The following is a 26,013-nucleotide window of genomic DNA, read 5'->3' on the forward strand; positions in this document are numbered from 1 at the left end:
TCAAATAGACGTATCTCGGAGCTCAAGTATCTGATTCAACATATGACCACTTTTCGAAAAACTTAGAAGGAGATCTACCAAATTTTGAACCACTCATTGTTCATCAACATTCTCTCCATTATTATGGTGTGCCTGAATAGCAAAAACACAAAGGAAAAACTCTCAAAACTTGAGTTGAAGTTTCCAATTAAGTTTTTTCGGTATAATTTTTTAGTTTCTTGTTATTTTACCATACTCTTTCCTACACATTTTTCATGTAAACGTATGAAGTCTAAGATTAAGAGTTTTTTCTATAATATTTTTGTTTTTTAGTTCAAATGTTTTCATTTTGAAATTTAGTTTAGCATTTTTTATATTTAGATTTGAATTTTAAATTTTGCTTCTTAAGCATTTAAACATTTGTCCACAACATTTTAAACTACTAATGTTAAGCTTTTAAATCTAGTTTACAGAAAATGCAATATATGTAGTCATCATGTAAATATGTACAATTAAGCCTTTAAACCTATTATATCAAGCCTTTAAATCTCACGTATCAAACATCTAAACATAACATATCAAGTCAATAAATCAAACTACAAGATACAATTATCAAATTTAGAGAAATTTGCAAGTTGAAATCAATTTTTACACTACTAAGATATACAATCAGATGAACTGTGTTGATCGGAAACAAAATGGAGAAGAATTGAGATCTATTATGTGTCAGCAGTAATGAATGAGTGGTTGTGCGATAAGAGGACAACGAAAGGAGGGTAGAGGTTGAGAGAGATCAGATTGGGGTACAGTTCCAGCAAGGGTGCAAAGGCTATCAAGTTCTTTGTGTAAAGCAACCTCATCATCGATGAAGCATGCAGTCAGGATGGTCGGGATGGTCAGGATGGTTCATGCACGTCTTGAGATTCTTACGGAAGCAGCGCTCGAAGGAGATGATGAGCATTTTAGCGATGCGGAGGTCAAGAGGTTTAGCAGAAATAGAAAATTATTGCTCGAGGGATTCGAGAACGAAGAGATCAACTGGTAGCTTCATTGTACTGGTCGCACTTGCGCTTTGAATGGTGGTTTTCCATGGAGAGAGAAACTGGTGGTTACAGAGAGGAGAGAAGAAAAGAGAAGGATTTTGTGCCATTCAAAATTTAAATCATGATTTTGTCAGTTAAAATTGAAATGTACCATTCAAAAGAGAAGGATTTTGTGCCATTCAAAATTGGAATGATTTTGTCAGTTAAAATTGGGACTTTGTCGCCAACCTTAAAAAAAAAAAGAAAAAAAGAAAAAAGAAAAATGCAACTGTCAGTTGAAATAGTTAATTAGGAGACTGGAACGGAGACCAAGTATTTGGTGCCCAAACATTATTATTTGAATAATTATAAAAAATGGGTAGCGTGTTTTACCATTAATTTGTATGGTACTAAGACTTGACTCTCTTTTATTGTGCCAATTGGGTTTAGAATAATTGATCGTCGAGAAATTTCAGTGAGTGAATAGTAACTCTGAATTCTTTGTTTTTTTTAAATTCAGTCGTTGAATTGTTTCGAAATACATGTGAATAATTTTTTTGAAAAAAATTGTTTTAAGATTCGTTTTTGAAAAAAAAATAATAGTTGGATTCAGAAAAACAAAGATTTAAGAATTACCGTTCACTCACCAAAGATTGCAGCAAATTTATTTCATAAATATTTAGTGTCTTTAAAATTAATAATTTTCGTTGGCTCTCTTCACTGGTCTTCGCAAATCGTTATTAGATTGTCCTTATTGCTACTGCCTACACGCCAAAATTTATTGGCTCCCCAACTAATCAATTATTGGATCCCCAACTAATCAACTATTGGCTCCCCAACTAACCAAATAAATAGAGAGAGAGTAGAGTGCGGAGTTCATTTTTTTCTGAAATTATTGGCTCTCCAATTAGGGGTGTCAGTAAGTACAATATGAGTAGGGTGGGACCATTTTCATACTCATATCCACTAAAAATTAATTTTACCCATACTTATTAAGAATTTGCTTTAACCTACTCTACCCATGCATACCCGTTAAAATTAACGGGTAACGAAACGGTAGTGGACGAATAACGAATAATACAAATATAATAGTTTTATTATTTTTAAAAATAAACCATCAAAATTTATCATATCATACATATGCAATCACAATTACTAATATAAAATTAAAATATAAATATGCAATTAATTCTAATTAATAGTTTTTACTAAGCAAAAAAAAAAATCAAAATCACAAATATCTCTTCTAACAAATTCAATTCCTAACTAAATAATAAAACATTCAAATAAAAAAAAATGTTTAGCACAATATTCTTTTAATGATATAATTTATTTTATATAATTACCCGTTACTCAATGGGTACGAAATAACTTTTACCCATACCCATGCCCATGCCCATGCCCATTTATCTAACAAAAAAAAAATCCTTACCTATACTTTTCTTATCGAATATAATATTGATAGGATAGACAAGTAAACGGTTGTCATTGACACCCCTATCCCCAACTAACCAAATTTATTATCTCATTCATGTGGGTCCCATTTGCTTTAATTGTGGGTGACCTATATTGCTTAAGTTGTGGGTCCTACGGCCATTTTTATTAATACCCTAAAAAAAAAAAAGTTTTTTTACAAAATTGCCTCTTGTTTCAGGTGTTTTAAAAAAATGCCCTGACCGCCTGGCCTGGTGCAATCAACCCTCCTAGCAGACCGCCCGGGGCAGGGGCTGTCCACTAGGGACCTGACCGCCCCTCTGCTGGGCAGTCCTCTTTTTTTTTTTTTTTTTTAGAGAGAGATCTTAATATAATATTTTCATTTAAATTTTTTTGTTTATGGTGTATGCCAAAAAACAAGACATTTGATATATTTATGAGTGATGTCGTAATTCTTTATAACTTTAATTTGATTTGTCAATTAGATATCACAAGTGTAAGGATAACACTAATTAAGGACTTGGTCTTGATTCAAAATTTTTTAAACTCTGACAGCTTGTTGATATTTCAAAAATTTTGATTAAATGATGTCTTGGAGCTTTGATCTTCTTCTATAATTTCTGGTACTAAACAGTAGTTCAAACCTCAAATTAGATCTATGTCCATGCACAAAGCACCCTAGACTGATCTCTAATATGGTACCAAGTCCAAACTCAGTAGCCAAGCACTAAGCAAAGGCCACTATATAGTGCAATGCACTAAAAACATCAAATTTGACCTCTATTGGTAAATTAGCAAGTCTGGAATGATATAGAGACCATACTGCAAAAGTGATTACACCAGCATATAGAGCATTAAAAAATAGACAGAATTGACACAAATTTCAATTTATTTGGATTTTTCTACAATTAGTTATGAATTTTCAAAGTTCAACTTTCGAAAAAACTTTAAACAACCATACCTTTGGCTAGGAAAGTCAGATTTGGGCGTATGACCACTTTTACGAAGGGGGGGACGAGATGGATCTGAATATCACCCAAGAGGTCACCCCCGAGTATCTGAAGCGTCAGAATTTCAAAAAAATATCGTTTAGTGCCTCAAAAATTCAGTTTAAGTTTTCGTTTAACGATAGGCATATAACGATCGGTATTTTGTTTAGTCAAAAGCCTAAGAGATTATTCAAGAATTATCCATATAATTATTTTAAAATTCATTTACTATTTATTGTGTTCGTTAGCCTATCTCTGAGCAAATGGTATATGTTGACAATAATCAAATAATTCAATTATTCTCTCTCTCGCTCTCCAATTATTCTCTAAAAAAAAAAGAAGTTGACATCATTGATGCAATATAACCATATTTCATTGTGTATATTTAATTGAAATAAATTATTAAGAATCAAGATTAAGTCCTTAATTAGTGTCATCTTTAGACTTGTGATATCCAACTAACAAATTAAATCAAAGTTATAAATAGTTACGACATCACTCATAAATATATCAAATGTCTTATTTTTTGGCATACACCATAAACAAAAAAATAATAATTTAATGAAAATATTATATTAAGATCTCTCTAAAAATAAAAATAAAAAGATAGAGGACCGCCCAACAGAGGAGCGGTCAGGTCCCTAGTGGACCACCCTTACTCCGGGCGGTTTGCTAGGAGGGTGGACCGCCCCCAGGCCAGGCGGTCTGGGTATTTTAAAATAAAAAACCTGAAACAGGGGGTAATTTTGTAAAAAACTTTTTTTTAGGGTATTAATAAAAATGGCCGTGGGTCCTAGCTACCTGCTTTAATTATTTTATTCACGTTGAATTTTAGGCTTCTTTAATTTGGGTTTCATTCAGTGATGGATTTACCCGAGACTTTTATTAATACTCTAAAAAATAAAAATAGAAATCAAATCTTCCCTTGCATTAAAATTAATTTTAACAATGCTCTGACTATTCAAACATGAGACGATCAGCCTTTTTTTGTCAAATCGTGTTTGAGCGGTCAGTTTCTCTTATTTAAGTACATGTTTGATTATGGAGTAACCTTTAAGCAGTCAACTCCTCTTAAAATTTAAAATTGATATTATATACAATTACACTATCATATAATAAATTAAAATTATATCAATACCTTATTGTATTTTCTTATTATTGACAATTTCAAGGAATTTTATTTAGCTTATATATTTTAAAACTTATTCAAATAATATATTTATTGTATATATATTTACATACCGCTTATAATTAATTACGTAATATACAATTACTACACACGTATTTAAAACCTAGAACTGATGAACATGCATTATATTTTTGGTGTTTTAGATAGATAGTGTGATCATTCTGCTATATGTTCGTTGATAAAAAAAAGAAGTTAATCGAAGTAAGATAAGAAATATATCTTTTTCGTAAAAGCCTATAAAAATCTACTCGAAACTTATCCGCTAAATAATTTAATGGTTATAATTTTATTTTATAATTGTAGAGATTTTATCTGAATTTGAGTTCAAAACTCATCCGCTAAATATTATTATGTATGCATTTTACATTTCAGCCATTTCAAACTAAACTTTTCAATTTCGACTTTCAACTACAATATTTTAACAATCATATATAAAAAAGATAGTTTATAATATCAAAATTAAAATATGATGTATACAACTTTAATCTATATGTTACACATATTAAACCAGTGTTCTAAATAACGCGCTATAGTGATGTAATACCGGCGCTATAGCGTTTTGGGACCTTGAACGCTAAGTTATGGAATAAAAGTGTGTTATTTCATCTCTGACTGCTATAGCGGTAACATCGGTCTGCTAGTTGCGCGACACGCTATAGCACACGCTATGCTACATAGGCTTTTACATAAAAGTCCAAACTGAAAATTAATTTTAAAAATCAATTTTTTTAAGGTCTAGATTGATTTTGCTTTTAAATAAAAAAAAATAGATAGTTTATTCCATGATGCCTATGTTTTTTTAATAGAAAAAATATATAGTTTATGCCATGATGCTTATATATGTTATTTTGAATGGAAAAAATAGATAGATAGTTTATGATAGCAATTTGGATTTTGTACTGGTTCAATATGAATATGAATATTATAATTCTTTAATCAATTTTGTGTTACTTATTATTCTATGTGACTTTAGATAATATTAATAATTAGTACAAATATAAAATATAATTTTGAAACAAAAAACGCTATGTATGATAGCTTTCGCTATAGTTTTTTTTTTAGTATTTTCGCTATGACGCAATAATCGCTATTTAAAACCTTGTATTAAACAAATAAATTAAATTTGTTGTAACTTTTATCTTTTATTAAATGACCTGTTTTTTCATGTCAATCTACAATTAATGACTCGCATATGTTTTTCTAGAAACTTTATTAAATTGTTTATAAATAATGCGACGCCAATAAATTTAACTAAACAATAAATTATTGAAGATCTGAGAACTAGTTTTTTAGATTTGGTGTCTACAAATATTATTATGTATGTAATTTTTTTTTAGATTAGTTGCTTATTCGAATTAATGCAATCTTTTTTTAAAAAAAATAGTGAAAAATTCGATCAGTTTCATTTAGAAACTAGAATACCTGATATATATATATATGATACCCAAGAGGTACCATAATCAAACACACAACATTACAAATATTACAAAATAATACTTAGTCCGATAAGCACAAAAACTAACCGATACTAAAAAACTAATACTGCAAACTTAACCAACAAAATAACAAGCAACAATTCAAGTAAAGCACTAAGATTCAGCTAACTCCTCCCAATAAATGTGGTCTTCTTCACTCAGTTCTACACCAGATATTCGATTTGGCGGCTGCTAACTCCAGAATTATGCAAACTAACTTTCTCTTCCTCTCTACCTATTGACAGTAGCAGGTCCACCACCTGAGAAGTGTCTGGACTGCTGCTCTCCTCCTCCAGTACCATGTCTGGTATAGGTCCTTAACATCATAGGGCATCATTAGACTTAATTTAAAATGAGATTTCAATAAAACTAGATTGACATCAGAAAGTAGTTAATGAAATAATTTTGGTAGCTATATAGTACTTAATACAATCTAATACAAACAATTTGTACCGCGCACATCACAGATTAATCAAATGTAGATAAAGAAAATGAGTGTTGGCTTTAAATACATTTGGATATAATTATTGTATCTTCATTTGAGATGCCAAGTGCTAATGTCTTGGCTTTATACACACAATCATTTAATTGTATGTTAAAAGACCAAACAACACTAGATGATAACTTTTTTCTATATATAAATTAATAAAAAGGAAAAGAGAGAAATAGATCAAAATTTAAATTGGTAGAAAAATCGATAGGGAGTTCTACTGATCTTAATAATTCAAAAGTTTGAATCAGTAGGAACAAGTTCTTTATTTTCAAATTTTAATATAAATAGATTTTAAAAAAATAGATAAAGTATCTTAAAATTTAAATTTAATAAAAAATTCCATCTATTTTCTCTTTTTTTATTTTAATAGAAATATAATAGAAGAATTACATCCATCTATGCATCAGATTCTAAAAAAGGAAAAAAGAAAACTAAGTTAGAATCAGCACGAATTCTATCAATTTAAAATTTGGAATTATTAGAATCAATAGAATTTCTACTGATCTTTCTGCCAATCAAAAATATGATATTCTCTTTCTGTTTGTCTCTCTTCCTTTTTATTAATTTCCATAAAAAAAATTCTCACACTAGGGCATCCAGAAAATCCCAAACATAAAATTTAAAAACAGCATTATCTATAAGGCCCCAGACATGACTAAAAATGTCAATAGACCCTAGTACAGCTCGATCTAACAGTTGATGGGAAGAAATCACACCTATAATTTATCAAGCTGAACGCCCCAAATAAATTATTTGCTCATATGTAATTAATTGAACCAATTGCACTGTTCCTTGAAGTCCAACTCATTAAGAAATTATTATCATTTAACAGTAAATCGTACCACAATCAATACAAGCAATTAAATTAAATTATTATCATTTAACAGTAAATCGTACCACAAGCAATAAAAGCAATTAAATTAAATTATTATCATTTACCAGTAAATCGTACCACACTCAATACAAGCAATCATTTAATTGTGTTCTAAAAGAGAATACGGAGAATTGCATATATACCACTCAAAAACTGTTAAATTACATATTTACCATCCAAATTTCTATAATTACGTATTTATTATCTAAAAATCTAATAACTCACATATTTACCCAAATAATAATAAAATGAGATTAATTAATTTTAATATTATATAAAATATAATTAATAAGTTAGTCTCTTCTCCTTCTCTACTCGTTCCTCTTCTGCGCACATATTTTCCTCTCGTTTTTTTTAACGTAACTTTCTCTAATATTAATTATGTTGATAATTAGTAGAAATATAGAATATAAAATTTGAAAAGGAAAAATCGCTATGTGTGATAGCTTCTGCGGCCATTTTTATTAATACCCCAAAAACAAAACATTTTTACCAAAATAACCTTAAAATTTTTTTTTTTTTAAATCTAACCAGACCGCCAGGATTACTGGCGGTCCAGTTCCATACCAAACCGCCAGGATCCTGGGCGGTCCAGTAGGGACCAGACCGCCAGGATCCTTGGCGGTCCAGTGGAGATTAATGCAACGGATTCGGATCCGCCCGCCCCCTTCCCCTTTCTTCTCTGTTTAGCGCATACCCCCCCCCAAAAAAAAAGGCGCGATCCGCCCAGCTCCGCCCGCCGCCCCGCTTTGCCCGCCGCCCGACTCCGCCCAGGTGAAGCCCTCTCTCTCCCTCTCTCTCTCTCTTCTGCCTCTCTCTCTCTCTTTCTGCCTCTCTCTCCCTCTCTCTATCTCTAACCCATTTTGACTATTTTTGCCCCTCTCTCTCTCACGTACAGTGCAACCAGCATTTTGTCCTTAACAAACTACATTTAAAAAAAAACATTCATAAGAATTACAGTATAATAGATTCATTATTTTTTTGCAATTTAAAAGTTAATTATAATATTAATTAAAGCCTAATTTATAGTTTTTACAGACTGCGGGTATAATAATTCTTAATTAAAAATTAAACAGAAAATAATTAAATAAAAAATAATATACCTGTAGCAATCGCCTCTAAATCGCTTAAAATCACTTCAAAATCGCCAAAATCGCTCTCTCTTTCTTCTCTGTGGTTTATGATACTGTGCTGGAGAGAGACAGACAGACAGAGCTGTTATATGGCAGCATACTGGACCGCCAGGATCACTGGCGGTCTGGTTAGATTTAAAAAAAAATAAAAATTGAGGTCATTTTGGTAAAAACGTTTTTTTTTTGGGTTATTAATAAAAATGGCCGTAGCTTCTGCTATAGCTACGCTATTCGCAATAGCTTTTTTTTTTTGTCTCCCTGCTATGCCGCTATAATCGCTATTTAGAACCTTGCTGTATATTTGATATATACTAAAGTTATATTGGGTAAATATGTGAGTTATTATATTTTTAGATGGTAAATACGTAATTATAGATATTTGGATGGTATATACGTAATTTCACTATTTTTGAGTAGTATATATGAAATTCTCCCAAGAAAATAACACCCGAGCTTGAGAAAATCCCAAAAATCTAATTATAGGCACTATCTATCAGATCTTCTCCAGACTCGGCCTTGGCCCATGGTACCCAGGACGACGGCCCTGGACCCTAAAATCAAACAGGACCCTTTAATTACAAAAAAAGAAAAAAAATGTGTATATGTAAATTATTCTGGGCCGAACTTTGTGCAAACAAAAAAACGATTTCTCTGCAGAACTTTGTGCAAATACAATTTTTTTTTTGTCTTGGCCCAAACAAAAAAGACATTTCTCTCCGTGAAAAGACAAACGAGGAAATGACCTAGAAAAAGCAGGAGAAAAGAGATGTAGTCAACTCATTAAAATATGTAGGATACTACGAGTTCCATACCAAAGCCTGTCCATAATTCTCTGGATTCTATCGGTAATTGCCCGTCCGAAACCGAGTGAGCATTCGTATCCACGAAAACAAATAAAAAACCTAGATCTGAGAATTCAGCCGTTTCTTCATTCTTTGTAAATTGATTTACAGACAAACGCGAGACAAAGTCTTGACAGAGCGAGGCAGAGGTGGAGACGGAGGCGGCGTCTGATTAGGGCAAGGCTGATGCAGTGACACAGCGACGCATCGATGCAGCGACGTATCGACATAGTGTCTGGACTGGGTGAGGTGTGGCGACGACCGCGGACTCTAGATTGGACTGCCAGCAGCTCAGCGCTGCGTCTGCCTCATTACCTAGGTTTTGTCTTTCTATTATTTTATTTTATTTTTAATTTAAAACAATGTTTCATAGAAAACATGCATCAGATAATGAAAAAAAAAAAGAGAGAGGGAGAAGAAAAAATAAAACTTCAAAAAAGTTCTATTCAAAAGCTTTGGAAGAAAATTAAACTGCAAAATGAGTCTTTGAAAAATTAAAATAATTATTCTTCTCGCGCCTGACCCCAAAAACTTCTGACTCTGATCTTCCCCACAGGATAAATAGCGCAGGGGACAGTATTATTTGAAGGGTCCGAGCTCTTTAAGATTCGTGTTAGAGCATCTTAGACGGTCTGGATCAAAGCTAAAAAATTAAGTTACTTCATGGAATCCGAATTCCAAAATAAAAGGGTGAAACGATATATATACAGCCGCCATAACATAGAAGCCCAAAAATGAAACCAAGAAAAGGTCACAAAAATCACACTAATTAAGCCCATAAACCAAGAAAAAATAACATAAGAAAACTACCAAGTATATATAAAGCCCAAAAGTAAATAATTTATTATTTTATTTGATCCATATTCAGCCCAATAAAGATGATAAGGTCCATATTTTCTTGTCATTTAAAAAAAGAAAAAGAAACAAAAATCAGTTTCATATTTTCTTCTCATACATGATATATTCATTCTTATATTATGCACGTAGATTTTCTGATCCACTAACAGCTGAGGTTGAAAGATGAATTTTTGAATTGAATATCAACTTAAATCTCAACCGTCTTATTTTGAACGGAGCCAATTTAGTTCTTGCATATAATATAGAGGACCCTTTAATATTAGTACGGATCTAGTTCGCACGAATCTTAAAATAGATCGAATGGTTGAGATTCATTAACTCAAAAGATTCCCTTTGGAGTTAATGTAGGACAAGGTTGCATGAGTTAAAATGACAAGTTATTTAAATTATTTATTTGTCAAAAAAAAACAATTAACCGCAACCGACTATATATCAGATTTTTGAAAATTGGATATTTGATTATGGAATTTAGTTTTGGTAGATATGTTTATATTTTTGTTTAGATTTGTAGAAATTTTGTGAGATAGCTTTTTACATAAAGCATTAATCTGTGACAGGATTTGCAACGCACATCCTTGTTAGGATCAATCCTGATTTTGTAGTGCTGTTAATGAACAGATTTCGAGCAAGTTGGAGCATGTTCGTGTTCGATTTATTAAATTATTGAGAAAACAATACTGAGTTAAAAAACTGTACTTGTGCTCAACTTGTTAACAACTCAGTTGATTCATAATTCGTTAAGCAACTCAGTAAGACTTAAGACCAATTGATGTATGAATTTTAAGCAATTTTATTTTTTTTAAAGCTAAAAGTTCTAAATAATACATAATAGAAAATAAATTTAATAAAAAAAAAGACTAAATATTTGAATTTAGCATAATTTAGCAGCCAAATAGTATATAAGAATAGATTGATAATGAGTTTTCTTAGCAAAAATTATGAGTGATTTTTATCATCCAACTGATTTGGTGAGCGACAGAGACCATATACAAAATTATATTTTATGGGTGCTATATTTTAAATAATTTGATTCTATTTGTAACATTGTTTTATGCCAATATTCAATCAATACTTCCTTTTTCTTATTATCATTATTTTCGATTGGTTCAATTTGCCATGTGGTCGGACTTAATTTGGAGCTTGATTTCATCACACGGTCGGTGTGGTGAGAAAACAACAACAATAAATAGCCCGTTGTATTAGTCAAACTACTGAAAGGCTTATTTTGTTTTTTTTTATTTGAATGAAAGGCTGATAGCAGTCCATTTTATTTCTATCGAACTAAGCGTTACATCATCACTAAAGCGCATTTACTGTCTTCAGCGCCCGTGCACACACGTAGTGCTTATTCTCTGAGGTATCTCATATTTTGCGTGACCGACGTGTCCGGTGCCTATTCGGAACAGCGCGGGGACCCAGTATTATTTGAGCTTGAGATTCGTGCAGAATGTATTTAAACGGTTAAGATTTTCCAGAAAGCCACGCAAAATATGAGATATCTCAGCAAATGCATATTCGCGCACACGCATCCTAAATTAAATCAATTTTCTGTAGAGAGCAGAGACGGAGAGACTGAAAAGTAAAGAGAAGAGATTCAATTCAATTTAATGGCGTCCGGACTGTTTTCTTCCATCCAATCCCTCTCAACTAAACTCCTTGACGCCATTCGAGGCAACCCTTCCACTTCGCACCAGCAGGATCAGGATCCAGTGGAAAGTGTTAGAGATGATTTGAAGAAGCTGACTCGGATGCTTGTAAGGATCCAGGCTGTTCAACAAGATGCTGAAGAGAGGGAGATCCACGACAGATCTGTTCGGCTGTGGCTGGAGGAGCTCAGAGGTGTGGCCTACCAGGCAGAGGATGTGCTCGACGAGTTCTACTACGAGTTGCTCAGATCCATTGTTGAGAGTGGTGATGCTGCCATTGAGGCCTACCATAGGAACGGAGGTATATATGCTTTTCATTCTATCTTTTGGTACTTTAATTATTGCACACAAGATGTTCAATGAAATGTCTAAGTGTATGCTGACTCATGTGAGTTAGAGTTGTTTTCCATTTATATTTACTGGCATAGTGCCTAAGTGGTAAGCTAATAAGATACAGCTTAATTGCCAAATGTGGGACTTTAACCCTCATGACTCCATCAGAAACAACACAAAGAAGGAAAAAAAATAGAAAACATAAAAAATCCTTGGCGTAAACCTTGTGTTAATTTATAATTTGTAAGAGACTAGGACATTCTTTTGAGTAAAACTAGGCTGTTGTTAAGTTCACCAATTCTTTGGTGAGCTTAACTCCATAATCTATCTAAATGACCATAAATGATGAATCCAAATTGTTGAAAATAATCTACTTCACGAGTGATGTGTTTACATATCAAATATTTTAATTTTTTTTAAGTCAAGCAGTAAAAAAAAACGCAAAATGAATGCATTAAAATTAACTTATAAACCTTATTTATTTGACTGCTTGACTTTAGATTAAATTATTTCGAAAATTTGTAAAATTTGACATGTAATCGCATCACTATGAAGTAGATCGATTTCAATATTTAGATTTGTCGTTTGAAGTCAATCCAATAGGTTTTAGAGAACGCCCTAGTTCTACTCACATTTTTTTTTTTCTGAGATAAATATGGGGATCACCAAGAGAAATTTTGATATACAATTCTACAGGGACTAAGAGAAAATTTGCTGAAATTTATGCATCATCCTCCCTTGCTTCTTATTCATTTACCATTACTAAGGCCTCGATTCCAGAGGGCATGGTTGAGAAGATCAAGGGTATAACAGAGAGGTTTCAAGAAATTTCAAATGCTCGTAGGGATCTTCATTTGAGGGAGGAGGATGGGACCCGACTGGTTAGCGGTCCACAAATCCGACCACCAACCAGCTCTCATTTGGATGAGAGAGCTATTTTTGGGAGGGAGGAAGAGAAGGAGGAGATCATTAGCCTCCTCAACCTTTCAAATGGTCCAGATATTATGGTTCTTCCTATTGTTGGAATGGGCGGGGTTGGCAAGACCACACTTGCCCAACTTGTTTACAATGACTCTAGGATTCGTTGGTTGTTTAATAAAAGATGTTGGGTATCTGTTTCTGAAGATTTTGATCTAGTGCGGCTAACCAAAGCTATCGTTGACTCCGTGAGTGACAACCCTTTTCAATCGTGTGAGCTAAGCATACTCCAAGATGTTCTCAAGGAGAAGATGAGAGGTCTTAGCTTATTTCTTGTGCTAGATGATGTGTGGAATGAAAAAAGAAACATATGGGAGTGCTTTCGAGTTGGTTTTTTTGGGGCTAAATTTGTAAGAATTTTGATGACGACTCGCAATACCTCCGTTGCTAAGATCATGCAGACAACATCACCATTTCAATTGGGATCCTTACCAGAGGAAAATTGTTGGTCGCTGTTTAAGCATTTTGCTTTTGGCAATAGTGAGGCAAGTGAAAATGGAAACCTGCACAAGATTGGTCGTGGTATTGTCCAAAAATGCAAAGGCTCACCTTTGGCCATAAAGGCACTTGGAGGCCTTCTCTGTTATGAAATGGATGAAGAGAAATGGAGGGAAATTTTAGAGAGTGATATATCAGAGATAGATGAGACTGGAGAGATTATGCCAGCATTATGGTTAAGTTACCAGAAATTGCCACAACATCTTAAGCCATGTTTCCTTTATTTATCCATGTTTCCGAAAGATACACCATTTGAAAAAGACATGGTGGTTAGACTCTGGATGGCACAAGGCTATATTAATGGCAATACAAGAAAAATGAAAACATTAGAAGAGATTGGAAGCGAGTACTTTGATGAATTGCAAGGCAGATCACTTGTTGATTGTGAGTCTTTCACTGGGTACTTTTTGCATGATTTAGTGTATGATCTAGCAAGATCCATTTCTCAAGAAGCTTACCGACCTATTTTGGAAAATGACCACGAATGCAATGGTCCATGCAAAGTAAACCACCTGTACTTAACCAATCAAGATAAATTATTGGGTTCTTGTTTAGCTCGCAGCGACTACTGCTCTATCAGAACATTTGTAAAGGAATGCCCAAGAAGTTGGAACTTTGACTTTGCAATCTCATCTGAGTTTGTTGGTGCAAGAGCCCTTCATCTGAGGCATTCCTTGTTGCCAAATACACTCGGCACGTTGAAGCACTTGCGCTACCTTTCTGTTGGAAATACTCATATGGAGACGCTTCCTGAAACTTTATGTCTTCTTTACAACCTCCAAACTTTGGATTTTAATAGCTTTTATCTTCGAGAGTTACCTGAAAACATCAAAAACCTTGTTAACCTTCGGTATTTTCAATTGAGCAGTGGTGAAATCCAGCAGTTACCTGAATCTATGTTTATGCTTCGTAACCTGCATACATTATCATTAGAATATTGTACAAAACTCAAAGAGTTACCAAGGGGCATAGAACAGTTAACTAGGTTGCGCATTCTAAATTTACCTTTATCTCTTATCAACATGCCATCTGGGATTGGAAAATTAACAACTATTAAACCATTAAGTGGGCATTTTAGTGTCATGGATCATGGCATGATTGGAGGGCTGGGAGAGCTCAAGGATATGAATAAGCTTAGCGGGTTGTTGTGCATATCAGGGCTTAGGAACATCAGTAATGTGGAATACTCCAGAAATGCCAATCTTGCATCAAAACCAAATTTACACAAGTTAATTTTAAACTTTGATGAAGGTCATAGTATTCTGGGTTGTAGAGATAAAGAACTCCATTTAGTTGTTTGTTCAAGTAAAAATACAAAGAATGAGAATAATGAGAAGATACAGGATGTTGTACTCACGAGCCTCAAACCTCATGGTAACCTCATAGAGCTTGCAATATTAAATTATGGAGGGCGAATTTTTCCTTCTTGGTTGCTTAATCCATTACTTCCCAAACTGACAACTCTTACTCTTAACTTTTGGACTGAGCCTAACTTCTTACCACCATTTGGTCAACTGCCACATCTCATGTTTCTGGACATATCAGGTAATATTGGTGTTAGAAATGTGAGAGATGAGCTGATCACATATTCACTGTTGACAGAATATGGCTCTTCCAAGCAACCCAAGGAACCTAGTTACCCATCACTTGAAGTGCTCTCATTGAGGAACATGCTCAATGTGGTGGAGTGGCAGGCGCATGATTGTGACTTCCCCCGTCTTAAGAAACTCGTCATAGATAATTGCCCAAAGTTACGGACAATCGCAACAATTCCGTTGGAAGTTAGAGATGTGCTAGTAACAGAATGCAGTTGTCATGAACTTCAATTCTCGTTAGATTCTAAGGTACAAAATGTTTTGATCTCTAACTGTCCAGATCTTATCTCAGTGCATTCAATGGGAAAAGGTTTGCTTGCTCTTGTGAACATTTCAGTTCAAGGTTGCCCTAGATTATGCAAATTCACAAACATTCACAAACTACCAGCTCTTAAGAGTATTTCACTTCATTGCTGCCCTGAATTATGGATATTCCCTACCATTCCTGAAGAAATTAAGATGCTGAACATTCAGAAATGTGGCTTTCGTGAAATAATGTTACCGTCAAGATCTGAGAACCTAATAATTTCAAATTGTCTAGAGCTAATCTCTATTAGTTGGAGGGATAAGGGTCTAAATTCTATTGCGGAAGTTACCTTTGAACATTGCCCAAAATTAGAATTCCTGACATTCCCTGCCGGAATCAGGAAACTTATGATACACAAATGTGGCTTTCGTGAAATCATGTTCCCATTAATATCTCAGAAACTAAACATCTCGCACTGTCCGGAGCTAATCTTGATTTATTGGAAAGACATAAGCTTATCAGTTAGGGAAGTTACTTTTGAATACTGCCCGAAATTAAAACTTCTAGCATGTCCATCGGTAATTAAAAAGCTGAAGATACATGAGTGTGGTTTTCGTGAAATCATGTTTTGGTCAGTATCTAAGAATCTAACAATCTCAAACTGCGTAGAGCTAGCCTCGATTAATTGGAGGGATGGGGGCTTAATTTATGTTAGAGAAATTAACTTTGAATACTGCCCAAAATTGGAACTCGTAACAATTCCGGTTGGAACCTTGAAACTGAAAATACACGAGTGTGGCTTCCGTACAATCATGTTCTATGGAGTATCTGAGCACCTAACAATCTCAAACTGTGCAGAGCTAATCTTGATTAATTGGATTGATTGGGGCTTAAATTCTGTTGAGGAAGTTAGTTTTGAATGCTGCCCAAAATTGGAACTCATAACCATTCCGGTTAGAACCTTGAAATTGAAGATACATGAGTGTGGCTTTCGTTCAATCATGTTCCGGTCAGTATCTGTGAACATAACAATCTCAAACTGTATAGAACTAATCTCTATTAATTGGAGTGATGGAGGCTTAAATTCTATTGAGGAAGTTAGTTTTGAACACTGCCCAAAATTCAATCTCCCAACTATTCCAACAGCAATCAAGAAACTGAAGATAGCTTATAGCAATATTAAGGAAATCATCTTTCCCTTACAATCTAAAATCCAAATGCTTCATGTCTTTCACTGTCCACTACTCACCTCAATTCATTGGGTGAAGAGAGAGACATTGTTTCATACAAACCTCCTATTAGAGGATTGTCCCAAATTACAAAAAGGGCTGAAAAACATGCGAATATCATACTGTCCCATTCTCCAGTTTCCTGTGAATAATGTGTTGCACTCGATGATTGAAAGGGCTGAAATTTATGACTGTCCCAGAATGGATTTGGGCAAAAGATATATCTATCAGGTAAAGGATCACCATGTGATGAGCATTTTAAATTTTTTTTCATTACTCTACATTCTTTAATCACACTAATATGTTTTACTCATGCAACAGAGAGATACAACGAGTAAAGTGTTGAACTTATTGGGGAATAATGAGATTTGTTTGTCATCCGTCAATTCCCCAATTCCACTTCTGAAAAATCCCCTTGCACTATTCTTAACAAAAGAGGATTTTCTAGAAATGGAATCATTAACATGTGTACCAGTAGTTGGGTTGAGCTGTCAACATATAATGCTAAATCAACCTTCGTTGGTTATAATGGAGATTTTGAGGTGCAGAAAGGTCATATCAGTGACAGGGTTGGATAACCTCAGGAACCTCAAGCGCTTGAGCATATCATACTGTCCAGAGTTTTGCAATTGGAATGATAAAACACTGCCACTATCACTCAAGTTCTTGGAACTGAATTGTTGTGACAAGCTCAGCTCCTTGCCATTACTATCAGTGCAAAACCATTCGAGCACTCTTAAGAATCTTGTGATAATGAACTGCCCAAGGCTGGCTGTGTTGGAAGGTTTTCATGGCTTGCTGAAACTAGAAAATTTGGAATTACTACATTGTAGGAACATAAGCATCTGTCTTGCTACTGAAAGACTCCAATTCAGGCCTCATATTACCATTGGTGATTGCCCTCTGATGAGAGACTGGTGCCAGAGAAACAACATCACTTACTACGAGGACTAGGTACAACACTAAAATAATATTTTTTAATAGTAGACGCAACCAGTACCAATTATTTTGGGTAGATTTTCTGGAATTTCATGTTTGAGCCTTAATTGATTCATAAAGCATAGAAAAAAAAAACATACCCAAGTTGTACAAGAAGACAAAAAATGAAATAAAGAATAGGAAAATGAGGAGATTTCCAGTGCTAGAATATATTTGGTTTTTACATGACTGAATAGCTTGTATAACACTTATTTCCAGTTTGAAATCCTCTAGAACAATCCTAGCTTACCTGCATGTCATGTCTAATTTTCATTGGCAGACAAATCCTATTGACAATCCCCAAGATGATAGTAAAGATGAGCAGGAAGGTGCCGGAGCAACAACAAAAGATTAATTGCTGGTATGGCCATGCAGAAGACTTATTGAACTTTGGTAAATATTTTTTGTTTTAATTTATGCAAGGAATGTGCATAATATATAAATATATTTATAATTCTTGAAAAATTTATAAAATAAAGAGTTCAGTGATGATGCAAATATGTGATAATTGGGAGTTTTAAGGATTTCAAACTAATTAAGTAAAAAACATAAGATGAATCAGCAGTTGTATTGTTACTGGTTAGACAGATTCAGCTTAACCTGCACTTTGACATAATTACTTACAATCAAAGTGGATTAAGCAAACATCAACTATATAATCTTTGGTAGCAGAACTCTGTGATCACTTGAACTGAAATTAACCTAATGATTATCCTAAACTAATAGCACAGCTGAGCAAGAAGTCGGGTTATATTGATATATATTTCTACAACCTCCTTCATTTTGAGTTAATTAGATTAAACTAAAAGGGGACATTATTGCACACTTGAGTGATGCTTATTTCCTAAACCCCTATCGAATTAAATTATGGATTCAACTGATATTCACTTTTTCTAAGGGCAATCGAGTTGGATAAGTGCTGCCAGAGGGTATATGTCAGTAAGAACCACATTTTTCTTCCCTATAAACATAAACTTCTTTTGTATTTTTTGCTATCCAAGGCTCACTGTACCAGCTCATGTAGGTCCAGCAGAAAAAGTCAAGGATAGAATGCATGTTTATAATATCATACTTCTTTGATTTAGGAGTTATTTGATTTCTATTTTTGTTAGTTTTATTTTATGATTTCTTATGTTACTGGGCACACAAGGAAATTTGTTTTTCATAAGATATATCTAGGAGAATTTAATATTAATATTTTAGTTCACTTTGAATAATCAGATAATGTGCTTACGAAACTCTTCTTGTGGACTGCTTTGTCAGTTTAATTGTTTTAATATATTCCAGTTACACACTTACTAGTATTGTTCTTTTTTGTGAATAATTTCGAAAATGTGAAGGACATGAAATTTATTTTCCTCATCCTTCCAATTTAAGTTGTAAATTAAATTTATAAACCATGTTAGCTTTGAATGTTTATAGAATTTACAATTTTTCCTTATCCTTTTAATCTCTCTCTCTTTGTTTTTTTCTTTTTGTTTAAAACCATACTAGCTGTATTTTTGAATCTGGTTATATATATGAGAAAGTGTTCAAAACCAAATAACAGTTTAGATAAGAAAGCATAATTTAAGTTTTGACAAGGACGTTCTTGCAAATTTCCCTTCACTCATGTTGTCAGCAAGACTTCTGTTAATTTGAAATCAACTGATATTCAATTTTTCTAAGGGCAATCGAGTTGGATAAGTGCTGCCAGAGTTGGATAAGTGCTGCAGGGTCAAGCATTCTTTTGAAGCAATTGATCGGAGATGGTAAGACATGGTCTTGCGTCTTGCCTGAGCTGAGACCAATAGAGAATAAGGCAACAACTAGTAATTCTTTTTTTTAAAAAAAAATTGGACATATAGAAACTACAATAAAAGACTCTAAACTTGTCATATATAGATATGTATTCAGTACTCCCCAAAGATTGCAATTTCATTAAGTGGAGCTGGTATTTACTGATTAAGGCCTCACTCAATGCACCATTTGTACCAGATTTGTTCACTAATATTGTATTATCTGATATTTGATCTTGAAACCTAAATGCTCAATAGATCTCAGAATGACTCAATCCAGAAATTAAGCAGCATTATCGCCAGTATTTTAAAAATGGGTGTCAGCATTCAATTAATATTTTATATGAACCCCTACTTGTATTTCAATAGAAGAGCATACAGACAAGTTACAAGTCACATTAAAATTAATGATTTTGGAAAAATGCAGCAATCCTTGACTAGCTAGTTTTTGGATTTGATGCACAATATTTGAAAATTTCAGTACTAGAATTAAAGCTGATTTACCTTTCCTGTTTGTGCTTTCTAGATTTAGCAACTAAAGGCGTCAAGGTTGAGATCTGCAAAAGAACAATGTTGGCAAGGGGATTTCTGTAAAAGTGCTTTTTTTTTCTATCTAGTTTGGTTAAGATTGTTGTTTTGGGATTATTTGTCTTGCGTGCGGTACTTGTACTGGATAAACAGATGTGGCCACAATTTAAATCATTGATTGAGGAAAAGATCAAAAAGAGGATTAATTGGAGCTTAAATGAGGTTGATTTCACACTTATAGAAACTCAGTACCACCATGTACCAGTCGAGCATGTACCTGGGATCCATATTGGGAGAAAATACTTGCATAAGAGAAGGATTAGCATACTTCTGCACAGCTGAGGTAAATTGAGGCTTATTGTGATTATTTAATTTTATGTTTATGATAATTGAGGTTAAATCAGCTAAAATCTCAGGGAACTCAGTACCACCACGTGCCAGTAAAGCACTTACTGGCAGACGTAATTAGGCCATACCAGTATATAGTTGCAAAACTTGCATCAATCATAGCTAAAGGTTGTCAGGTTGAGATTATTTGATGTAATTAACAAGTTTGAGTTGACTTGAGCACATACTTGTACTGTTCTAGGTAAATGTTTAATTACAAGTTTACAACACAAATTGAGATTCGTAATAGTGTGTGTGAGAGAGGCGAAGGGAAAAACCTCTCTCTTGCCTAGGAGAAAAGTGTATGTCCCATGGGCTTTGGAGCCGCTCGATGTTTTTTAAGATTCGTTCACCCTTCTGCTCTGAGATTTGTGCGCACAAATTTTAAAGCATATCGGACCTGCTCTGTGCTCCTCACGTAAACCCTGATAATGGTATAAGATGGGTTTATTGATTAGTATACTTCAGCTCCATTTTGTTAAGACTGCATGTATCTAGTTCTTATGCTTTGCAAGACAGCTGGAAATTAGTAGCCAGTACAGATTATGAATCTACAAAATATATCTGATAATTTCTATTTATAAGGAATGTTATTTTAACATACCATTATATTTGAGTCATAGGGTGCGCCGAGTGTTCTTCTGGGGAGGTGCGGGTTCTTGTTCAACTGCCTACTCCTGGACCAACTGATCAGGTGTCAGTAGAGGGGAAGGTTTGAGTAGTAGTATTTTGGTATGAGTCTAATGGCAGCACAAAAAAAGCGCCAAATGGAAGTCGAAAGCTCCATGTCCAAGTCCACAGACAGGTTAGTGGCTGATGTTTGCCTAAGGTGTCCTCTCCACAACGGTAGCAAGGCCGGCCAAGGGAAGCACTTTGGTACCATTGTATCTCCTCTGATTCACTGAGCTATAAGGTACCCGGCTTTCGATGGTGGTGGAAGCTCTATTCAGATCAGCAATCTTTGTGGTATTTAATTGCTCGAAAGTTGAGATGGGTGTGATCTCAAACAGTTGGACCTAATATCTGGTGCATTAGTGGATCATTTTATTGGAGGATGTTACAATAAATTAGGAGCATTTGCATTTTCATTTGGTACTCAGCTTGGGAAATAGGAGGCACCACGGTTGGCAGTGTCATGCCCTTGAACAATTAGTTCTTATATCTTAATGGAACTAGGAAGGTCCCTTCAAATTGATGCTATAATAATTGTTTGATTTTCTATTGTAGGTTGTTGCCAACCGTGGTGCATCCATTCGTGTGGGTCGTAAGACCGAGAAGGATGGCGAAGGGTTTTTTTTTTTTTTTTACTCTCCTAACATTTGCATTTGTTATCATCTCAAAGATTGCCAATTTTATTTTACTTTAAGTAATATTTTATATTTGTCGTGTTAGGTTATTTCGAGGATAGGAGGCCGGCTTCGAACATGGATCCATATGTTATCACCTCGAAGATTGCGAAGACCACAAATCTAATTTCGAAAGAGTGTCAGGAAGTATTGCATTTCCCATATATTACAATTTCCAAGGAGCATGATTCTTTTGTTCAATTACAATTTACAACAATTAAAAAACCCTAAACCCAGCCTAATGTTGACTTATAGATAGTATGTGCAACAAAGCTGAAAATGAGAAGGTATTGGATTTTCTTGATAATATGATTTCCAAAGGACATTACACTAATGTTGTCACCTACAAACATTCTTATAACTTCACTGTACAAGGAAGGTATAACTCATAAAGCATTGGTTTTCTATACCAAATAATCTGTACAGAACATAATTAGTGTAATGCCGTAATATTTACTTATTTATAATTATGTTTTGCAACAAAGGTAGAACTTGGAAAAAACATTGGATTTTATATATGTTACAATTTCCAAAGGGCTTGAGCTTAATATGATGATCTACAACGCTCTTATGATGACATGATTTCTGAAGGGCATGAGCCTAATGTTTTTGAGATGGCATAAACTTAAATTGATGACATGATTTTCTGTATGTCATACTTTTCAGATGGCGTAAACTTAAATTGATGAGATATATCACTCTCACAACTGGGCTGTGGAAAGAAGGATTGCACAGGACAAATTCAGAGGACATTTTTTTTTTGTAAAAATTATGATTTCTAAATTGCATCAGCCTAAAGTTGTGACATATAACATTCTGCTAGCTGCTCTGCGACGGTAAAATTGAGAAGACATTGAACTTCTTTCCATCTATAATTTCAACAAAACTAGCAGACTAGCAGCTGTAAGAATTGTCTAAGCGGCCCAGTTAGGCCTACTAAGCGACCCAGGGAGCATATTGTTTGAATGGTTTAAAATTAATGGGCCTCGAAGCGTTTTGTTGGTACGACACAACTGATTGTAGATGGCCCAAGTACAATTTTGACATCCGAATTATTTTGTGACATGTAGATCAAGTCATTTATATATGTAAAGGACTCGTCACTTTTTCAACTTGTTTTCTACAAAATTTTAAAATTGAAACTAATATTTATGAATTGTAAATAATTTGATATATTCATCTTTAATAATTTTCAATATTGTAGAAAATGTTAGAGAGCTCTCCAAATTACGAATTCGGATTCTCTGCATTAACTCAAAAGGAAATCTTTTGGGTTAATGAATCTATACCATCTGATCTATATCAAAATTCGTACATATTAGATCCGCACTAATATTAAAGGATCCTTATGTCATAGACAGGAGGTTCCATTTGAGTTAATGCAGAGAATACACATTCCCAAATTACCAACTCCAAATATCATCCGAAAAATATAGGGGTGTCAATGATACCCTTTTAGTCATTTACCCGATCCATACCGTATTCGATAAGGCGGGTATGGGTAAGGATTTTTTTTTTCGTTAGCTAAACGGATAAGGGTACGGGTAAAGGCTATTTCGTACTCGTTACCTTATAGGGTAATTATATAAAATATAATAATATGATAATGTTTGAGCAATATTAGTGAGTACTTTTTCTATTTAGTGTATTGTTTTTGTTATAAGAAAAATATTAAAAATATTATTTTTATTTATATGTCTTCTTCTTTAATGAAATAATTAAATTTGTCGGAAGATATATTTTTGTTTTTGAATTATTTTGTTTTATAAAAAATACAATTTAGTCGAAATTGATTGCACATTTATTTTTATTTTTTTATTAATAATATCATTGTATATGTACGAAATAAATGAGTTTTGATGTTCTATTTGTAAAATATAATAAAATTAATTATCATAGTAGGGAATATGCTAGCATGCTATGCATAGCATACCATGCAACGCCTTGGATTTCAACTTTTTAAAATCCTAACGGTCGATCCGAACCGTTCATCTTGTTCTCCATATTAATATGTGTTTGGGGACCAAATTTTACATTTTTTGGAATTTTTTTACTATTTTTTTAGATTTATTGAAAATCGTTGTTTTTTTATAGTCTATATTTGCTGAAAACAGCGATTTTCAATAAATCTAAAGAAATAGTAAACAAATTTCAAAAAATGTAAAATTTGGTCCCCAAACACATATTAATATGGAGAACAAGATGAACGGTTCAGATCGACCGTTAGAATTTTGAAAAGTCAAAATCCAAGGCGTTGCATGGAAGGGGTTCTATGCTATGCATAGCATGCTAGCATATTCCTCATAGTAGTATTATTCGTTATTCATCCGTTACCATTTCGTTACCCAATAATTTTAACAGGTAAGTATAAGATAGAGTAAGATCAAATTTTAATGAGTAAGAATAAAATATAAAAAATATAATTTTTAGTAGGTATGAATATGAAAATGCTTTCACTCTACTCTATCGTACCCATTGACACCCCTAGAAAAATATCCTTAACCAACACATAGTAGCATGACGTCGTTGGCCACGTATTCAAGATGACAACATGGGGAAGGAATAGCACGACGTCATGCAAATTAAAATCTAAGATGCCACGTAAGCGAGATAGACTAGAAGTCTAGTCAAGAGACAGGTCAAAGTGAATCATATATATGGTGTTGTTAAAGAGACCTCAAGTCGCTTATGTTTATGATTGGGTTTTCATGAGCTTCTAAAATTTATTAAAAAATTGATAGATTATGTAGATGTATAAATAATAAATTAATCAAAATTTTAATTGTGTTTTATGTTTAGTTCTGTTCTTAATTAACTCTAGCATCTCAATTGGATCAGATATTGGTTTGGGGGACCTCACATTAATTAAATTGGTTTCAAGTCATACGAGTTCATGCAAAATCATATTCTATATAAATTCTCTCAAATTAATTAATATAATTTTAAGAATCTTTCAGCCCATGAAAAGGGAAATTTTGATGTAAAATATTTAGTAACTTTCGCCTAGTGTTTTGCTCGAATCCGTGTTCCTTGAGGTACAATTTGAAAGAACGAATAGCGTAGATTAATTGTATTCAAATCAAACTCAATCCGATACTGTTTTAACTGTAGGGGTTGCTTTGAGATTTGTGCCAAGCTAAAAGCACAGTCCGAATTTTCAACTTGCACCACAAGTACCTGGAGTGATACAGATTCGTTTTGCTCTCCAAGTGCAACATTAATTAGACTCTAAATTTGTAGAACGAAGTAGGTTCACGCTCATTGAACCTACTTTGAATTTGACGGATTTTGTATCCGTCTGATCTGTTTCGCGATCCGTACGCTCTGTGTAAATATTAAAACAAAATTATACAAATACTAAAACGGAGTACACGAATCAGTCAGACATTTCTGAGTCCTTTTGCCACAACACAGGATAGCGAATTTCCAACATAATTTATTCAGAATCTGTCATTAGTCATTACTAATAGCGACTCTTCAAGCCTTGAATCGCCAAGCTATACAAAATTTCGCATACATATCCTGCAATTCCTTGTAATTGTACTTTAAAAATAATAAATTGGGGACAATCTTGATGAAATCATATCCTCTGCATTAACTCAAAAGAAAATCTTTTGAATTAATGAATATTGACCATCTAATCTGCTTTAAAATCTGTGCTGATTAGATCCACGCTAATGTTAAAGAACCTCCTATGTTATAGAAGATTGATTCCATTTAAAATCAGACAGTTGAGATTCATGAATCTTTTGAGTCGTTAATGCAGAGGATACGCATTCCATCTTGATGGAGTCTGTGCATGTGATGCCATAAAAATATGGAAAATTTCCTGTATGCCCATTCAAACTTTTGAAATAACCAATTTCCCCATGATATCACTCTAATATCCAGTATCCTCATCAAAAAGTTATTTTCTTTCTTCCATCCCCATTTAACAATTTAATCTTCAATTTAATTATTTAAAATTTTGAATTGACCATTGTACCCTTTAAAAATTAAATGGAGGTGTCCATTAAACTTTTTACAGTATTGAAAAAGAACCTCCTTTCTTTGAGACGCTTCATCTTCTTCTCTGATGCTATTTTCCTCAAATATTTCATCGCCTCTTTTCTTCTATTGCAATTCGCTCCGCCGTCCCGATTCTCTCACTAGTGGAGAACTTGGAATTAGTGTCGGCTGTTT

General features: G+C 33.7%; 1 protein-coding gene across 14 annotated transcripts; it reads left to right on the top strand.

Moving 5' to 3' along the window:
• The first annotated feature begins 11,830 nt into the window (after positions 1-11,830).
• Positions 11,831-22,943, top strand: LOC144545763 (putative disease resistance RPP13-like protein 1). Of its 14 annotated transcripts, none has more exons than XM_078294310.1 (9): positions 11,831-12,235; positions 12,964-17,045; positions 17,136-17,768; positions 18,073-18,185; positions 18,691-18,731; positions 19,461-19,543; positions 20,097-20,441; positions 21,109-21,774; positions 21,878-22,943. In XM_078294310.1, the coding sequence occupies exons 1-3, from the start codon at positions 11,896-11,898 to the stop codon at positions 17,766-17,768; spliced, it is 5,055 nt and encodes a 1,684-aa protein (XP_078150436.1). In that variant the 5' UTR covers positions 11,831-11,895; the 3' UTR covers positions 18,073-18,185; positions 18,691-18,731; positions 19,461-19,543; positions 20,097-20,441; positions 21,109-21,774; positions 21,878-22,943. The 14 variants fall into 14 exon arrangements, with proteins under 14 accessions (XP_078150436.1, XP_078150443.1, XP_078150440.1 ...); XM_078294317.1 differs by lacking the exon at positions 18,691-18,731 and having other exon boundaries at positions 21,878-21,978; positions 22,498-22,943; XM_078294314.1 differs by lacking the exon at positions 18,691-18,731 and having other exon boundaries at positions 21,109-21,451; positions 21,713-21,774.
• Positions 22,944-26,013: the final 3,070 nt, after the last annotated feature.

The sequence above is a fragment of the Carex rostrata genome, chromosome 28, assembly GCF_964058835.1.
Source record: "Carex rostrata chromosome 28, lpCarRost1.2, whole genome shotgun sequence".
Taxonomy (NCBI): domain Eukaryota; kingdom Viridiplantae; phylum Streptophyta; class Magnoliopsida; order Poales; family Cyperaceae; genus Carex; species Carex rostrata.

Coding starts and splice junctions, on each gene's coding strand:
- LOC144545763 (XM_078294311.1), top strand. CDS start 11,896: ATGGCGTCCGGACTGTTTTCTTCCATCCAATCCCTCTCAACTAAACTC. Junction 12,236..12,963: donor GGCCTACCATAGGAACGGAG/GTATATATGCTT, acceptor ACAATTCTACAG/GGACTAAGAGAAAATTTGCT. Junction 17,046..17,135: donor GCAAAAGATATATCTATCAG/GTAAAGGATCAC, acceptor CTCATGCAACAG/AGAGATACAACGAGTAAAGT.